We start from the raw sequence: 6,000 nt of genomic DNA on the forward strand, positions 1-6,000 counted from the left end.
TTAATCCTGAAGTGCTGCCTCAAAATAATACAGATCTGGTTCTATAATGGCAGCAAAGCAGTAACAACCTTTCGGCAATTCTTGCCAATTGCTTTTAGACTTAATCAAAGCTGAACTGCAGTCATCAGCAGTGAACGCGACGCGCAAACCAAGGCACACCCTTATACCGGGATGCAGGTGATAACTACACCTACAAGCAGATGTAGGTGTAACGGGAACCGATTTCGTTTAGGAGTTAGGGGTAAAACCTCCAGCAGCGATTCCTAGTTACCAATCGGTGGGGGTGAGGTGCACAACGGCTCGGTTAAAATGAGTCAACTGCTGGAGGAACTCCAGATGAGGAGTCTCGGCCCATAACACAACTGTTCATTTCCTTCTACAGATGCTGCCTGACCTGCTGAGTTCCTCCATCACCCTGAGTGTGAGTAGATCCAGATTTCCAACAGCTGCAGTCTCTCTTGCGTGTGGAACGGACAGCCATCAGACTATAAATCTATATAAATCGGGCTCTCCCCACTTCCCGGAATATTGACCAGGATCGGTCCATCGTCAAGGACAGGAACCGGGTCCACTCCACGTACTCCCCACATCCGTACCCCCTCCCACTTACTGCCAGCGTGCGTCCAGAAGGGGATGGTACCATCGCTGTGTACCAGGTGGGGTCCCTTGAAGCTGTACTTGTACTCGAAGCGGCGGCTCGGCAAATCGGCAGACGCCCAGCAGGCAACCAAGAGTTGAAGCTGCAACCACACCAGCCGGCTCACCAGCGCCGCCATCTTCACCGCCGCTGACGCGCCGCGGCCCGGAGCCCGCCGGGAAAGCCGCTCGAGCCAACACGGCGTTTCGCCATTGGTCGGCGGCGCTGGGCATGCGGACAGGTCGCAGCAGGAGCTGGTGATGCAGGTTTGTCATTACTGGCGTGTGGCGTGAGAGTTGTTGTTTTGCAACAGCAGCAGACAGGAAATATTGTTATAAACTACAAAATAAATAAATAGTGCAGAGGAAAAGGGAGAATGAGGTAAAGAGAAAGTCTGCAGATGCTGGAAATCCAAAGCACCACACACTAAATGCTGGGGGAACTCGGTAGCTCAGGCAGTGATGATGAGTTTCGGCCCAAAACATCAACTATCTATTAATTTCCATAGATACTGGTTGACCTGCCGAGTTCCTCCAGCGTTTTGTGTGTTGCTTTGGAAGAATGTTCTTGGATCATTCAGAAATCTGATGGTGTTTTAATATCTAAAAATAAAACGAGAATTACACAACAATTAAAGGAATTGAAGTAAATTTTAAATTAATATTAAAAATAATTAATTCATGTAATGTTTATTATTGCTGACATGACAGGAAATGTGTTCTGCAGCAGTAGCACAGTGCAAACACTCAAAACTTACTATGCAAAGATATAAACGTTACTGTAAATTACAAAATAAAGAGTGTAAAAGAAAGGAAGAATGAGGTAGTATTCATGGACCGTTTGGAAATGTGATGGTAATACGATGTCAAAAAATTAAAGAGAAATACCATGAGCTGAGTGTTGATTTTTGCGAAGGAGCAATTTTATACGAATTTGTAACCCTGAACTGCCTGCATTCTGTAAGTTAGTGCATTTTAATTTGATTTAGCCAAAAAAAGTGCTGCTGTAATGCACCATTTGCACTAATTGGAGGTCACAAACAGACAGACAGAGCATGAGAGTTCTAGTAGTATATAGATGATGCAATTATATAAAAATCTTATTCAGTGAATCGGGTTTATTATTGCTAACATATGCCATGAATTACAAAACGATTAATCAGCGCAAAAGAGGGATAACAAGGTAGCATTCATTAGTTCAGCGGTCCCCAACCACCAGGCCGCAAAGCATGTGCTACCGGGCCACGAGGAAACGATATGAGTCAGCTGCACCTTTCCTCATTCCCTGTCACGCACTGTAGAACCTGAACATAGGGTTGCCAGCTGTCCCGTATTTGCTGGGACATCCCGTACACTGGGCTAAATTGGTTTGCCCGTATTTCCCCCGCTGAGGTAGAGCGTTCCTATGAAACCTTTCGTGCCGAAATGGCGTGAAGCGAAGAAGCAATTACCATTAATTTATATGGGGAAAATTTTTGAGCGTTCCCAGACCCAAAAAATAACCTAACAAATCATACCAAATAACACATAAAACTGAAAATAAATACCACTAACATATAGTAAAAGCAGGAATGATATGATAAATACACAACCTATATAAAGTAAAAATAATGTATGTACAGTGTAGTCAGGAAGATGAAGGCAAAAGCAATTTGTGGTGGGGGGAAATCAGCATGTACACGCATGCGCACATCACATGCTCAGTCACGCATGCGCAAGGCTTCATGGTCATGGTAGTCTTTCCTGGGGTAAAGTGTCCCAGGATTTCACTGCTACTTTTGTCTCTTATTTGGGAGTGAGAAAGTGCAACCTTAACTGTAAAAGACATGTTGAGGTGAGTTTAACCCTACCTGAACAACCCCCACCCCCGGTTGGCTGGTCTGCAAGAATATTATCAATATTAAACCGGTCTGCGGTGCAAAAAAGGTTGGGGACCCCTACATTAGTTCATGGATTGTTCAGAGCTTTGACAGCCGAGGGGACAAAGCTATTTTTCATTTAATTACAAAGCTTCTAGTTTTTTTTTTGTTACAAGGAAATAGTAAAATAGATAGTGGTTCAGAAAGGTGATGAAAGGTGTCAGCCCAATATGTCGATGAGTCCTGACGAAAGGTCTTGGTCTAAAACATCGACTTTCTTTCCATTGATGCTGACTGACCTGCTGATTTCCCCCAAAGTCAGAAAGTAGCATAATATTTCAAAGAGCTATTGTAATAATATTTTTTAAACACATAGTTGAATGGATTTTGTTAGTCTTCTATATTTTTCTAGTTATCTGGAATTGTTTTATTATTGACCCATTCACTGTCCATACATTACATTACATGTCAGATCATTACATAGTGCAAAGCAGAACAACATAAAACAGTGACCATAAGATGTAGGAGCAGGAGTAGGCCATTTGGCCCATCGCGACTGCTCCGCCATTCAATCATGGGCTGATCCAATTTTTCCAATCATCTCTACTCCCCTGCCTTGTCCCCATACCCATTGATGCCCTGGCTAATTAAGACCCTACCTATCTCTGCCGTAAATGCACCCAATGACTTGGCCTCCACAGCCGCTCGTGGCAACAATTTCCAAAGATTTACCGCCCTCTGACTAAAGTAATTATTGGCATCTCTGTTCAAAATGGATGTCCTTCAATCCTGAAGTCATGCCCCCTTGTCCTGGACTCCCTTACCGTGGGAAATAACTTCGCCATGTCTAATCTGTTCGGGCCTTTTAACATTCTGAATGTTTCTATGGGATCCCCCCTCATTCTCCTGAACTCCAGGGAATACAGCCCAAGAACTGCCAGACGTTCCTCATACGGTAACCCTTTCATTCCTGGAATCATTCTTGTGAATCTTCTCTGAACCCTCCCCAATGTCAGTATATCCTTTCTAAAATAGGGAGCGTAGAACTGCAAGCAGTACTCCAAGTGTGGTCTCACAAGTGCCTTATAGAGCCTCAACATCACATCCCTGCTCTTATATTCTATACCTGTAACTCTCAATTCGCTAGCTGCTTAATCTAGTGGATAATAGCCCCCTAGCCTGGCCAAATTTAAGAAATCTCATTTGGGTGGATGCTGTGTGCTGTGTCCCCTGTTACAAATCAGTACCATGAAATAACAAACAGTACACAATATGTGGTTAAATGATTGAGGTTTATAATTCGTAATTTGACTATATGGTTAGTAAAGAAACAAAAAAAAAGAAAACGGGTCCATTCTCATGAAACAGCTAATGTGCAAACGTTGGAGCTCACCGATAAGGCCGTTCATCCGCCATCGACCTCCGCCGATCGTCACTGACCTTCGGACCCTCGCTCCAAGTCCACTCCGTCTGATCGCATCTTCTCTCCTCATCTCCCCCTGGAAAAAGTCTGCAAAGTCGCTGCTCCCCGACACACAAGAAAGAACAGCATCCCACTCATTGGCTGACATGCCCCATTATCTCTAGTCATAACCCAAACATTGCTGCTACAGAGAAACCATTACCTTAGCAGTGAAACATTACAGAAAAGCCATTGCATTAGCCTTAGTAGTGAAACATTACAGAGAGGCCATTACATTAACAGTGAAACCTAACAGCATGTTACACTCTCCCCCCACCACATTTAGTCACGTCCTCATGACGTTGAGATAATTCGCCAACCCTTCCTGCAAAACACAAAGTCCAATCCAGGTGTACAAGGCAGTGACGTAGCTCCCCAAAACAGTAGGGGTCACACTCTGTTCCCCTGGTGCTACATAGGCCAGCCTATCCAGTGGTCTCCTAATCCTCTGAGACCTTCGCATCCCCTCACCTAACGCTTCAGGTTCAGATACTACTGGGGATACTTCCGGTCTACCTGGCAAGGCCTCCCTGATCTATCACTCATGCTGCCCGTGTAGGGAGTGTCTTCCACCGTATGCATCGAACGCATGACTTGCAGTATTCTTCGACCTCCGATTTCATCCAGGGCCAGTAAAACCAGTCTCTGGAGCAATCCATATGTCTTTTCCACCCCAAATGTCCAGAATCATCATGAAGTGATTTCAACACAATCCTCCTATACTTCTTGGGCAGAACCAACTGGCAACTCCGTGTCAGTCCGGGGGTGACATGACCCGGTATAAGATCTGTTCTTCAACTCTAACCAAGGCCATTCTCGCAGTAATGGAGGCACCAATGCATGTTTCATCTTCTCTGCCTGAGCCATGTCTCCCTTTTCAACTGCTGCCCAAATGGTAACAATGCCCAGATCATCTCGCTGAGCAGCTGCCATTTCCCCACAACTCAATTCCGGCAGCAGATTTGTCTTCAGAGCAATCAGGTTACAGTAAACTTGGGGAATGGTGTCATCAGAAGCTCCCAATTGATCCACCGCTTGATCCTGCCCCTCTTTTCCCTCTGCATTCACGGTGATGGCGAACTGACACAGGGCCTTCAACCCCGGTGTAGGAACGCTCTCCCACTCCTCGTCCCTGTCCAGTCCCTCAAGCGCCTGTTGGGACAAAGCGTCCGCATCAATGTTCCAGCTTCCCGGCCGGTACTTCAGGCTGAAATCACAGACAGACAATGCCGCCAACCACCGTTGGCCTGCGGCATCCAGTTTCGCCGCGGTCAGGACATAAGTTAGGGGGTTGTTGTCTGTTCTCACCTCAAACTTGGCCCCGTAGACGTAGTCACTCAGCTTATCCACCACCGCCCATTTCAATGCCAGAAATTCCAACTTGTGCATGGGTCCTGATGAAGGTCTCAGCCTGAAACATCGACTGTACCTCTTCCTAGAGATGCTGCCTGGCCTGCTGCGTTCACCAGCAACTTTGATGTGTGTTGCTTGAATTTCCAGCATCTGCAGAATTCCTGTTGTTTGTGCATGGGATAGGTTTTTTTGGAGGGTGACAGACTCCAGCTGACAAACGCAACGGACCTCAACCCGGAGCCCTGATCCTGATACAGGATGCCCCCAAACCCTCTCGGCTGGCATTTGTGTGTAATCAGAGGTCCACAAAAGCCAGCACTGGCACCTGGGCCAGCAGCTCCTTCAGCGACTGAAAGGCCTCCTCACACTTTGCATCCCATCTCGGTCCAAAGGGCTCCGATGGGCTAAGATACTCTCCACCCTCCTGTCCTTTTTTCCCCCTCCCTTTCTTCCCCAAGGGTGGGTAACCGCACAGAAGCTGATTCAATGGGTGACTCAATTTTGCGTAGCCTTTCACAAACCTCCGATAGTAACCACAGAACCCATGGAATGAGCGCAGAGTGCTCACAGTCTGGAGTCTTGGCCAAGTGGTCACCACCTCTGTCTTAGCCGGATCTGTAGTTACTCCATGAGTATGACTATGTGAGACTATGTGCCCAACATAGCCAACAGATGTTTGGCAGAACTGGT

The 6,000-nt window shown here is 46.3% G+C and overlaps 1 protein-coding gene across 2 annotated transcripts in view; it reads right to left on the bottom strand.

The window, feature by feature from the left end:
- Positions 1–1,201, bottom strand: part of lman1 (lectin, mannose-binding, 1) — a 65,598-nt gene extending 64,397 nt beyond the window's left edge. The window contains exon 1 of one of the 2 annotated variants that reach the window (XM_063042714.1): positions 611–1,201. In XM_063042714.1, the coding sequence (XP_062898784.1) occupies positions 611–776 (166 nt within the window). In that variant the 5' untranslated portion in view covers positions 777–1,201. The remainder of the gene's footprint in view (positions 1–610) is intronic. The other variant, XM_063042713.1, reaches the window with a different exon arrangement.
- Positions 1,202–6,000: the final 4,799 nt, after the last annotated feature.

This window comes from Mobula hypostoma, chromosome 3, assembly GCF_963921235.1.
Source record: "Mobula hypostoma chromosome 3, sMobHyp1.1, whole genome shotgun sequence".
Lineage (NCBI taxonomy): Eukaryota > Metazoa > Chordata > Chondrichthyes > Myliobatiformes > Myliobatidae > Mobula > Mobula hypostoma.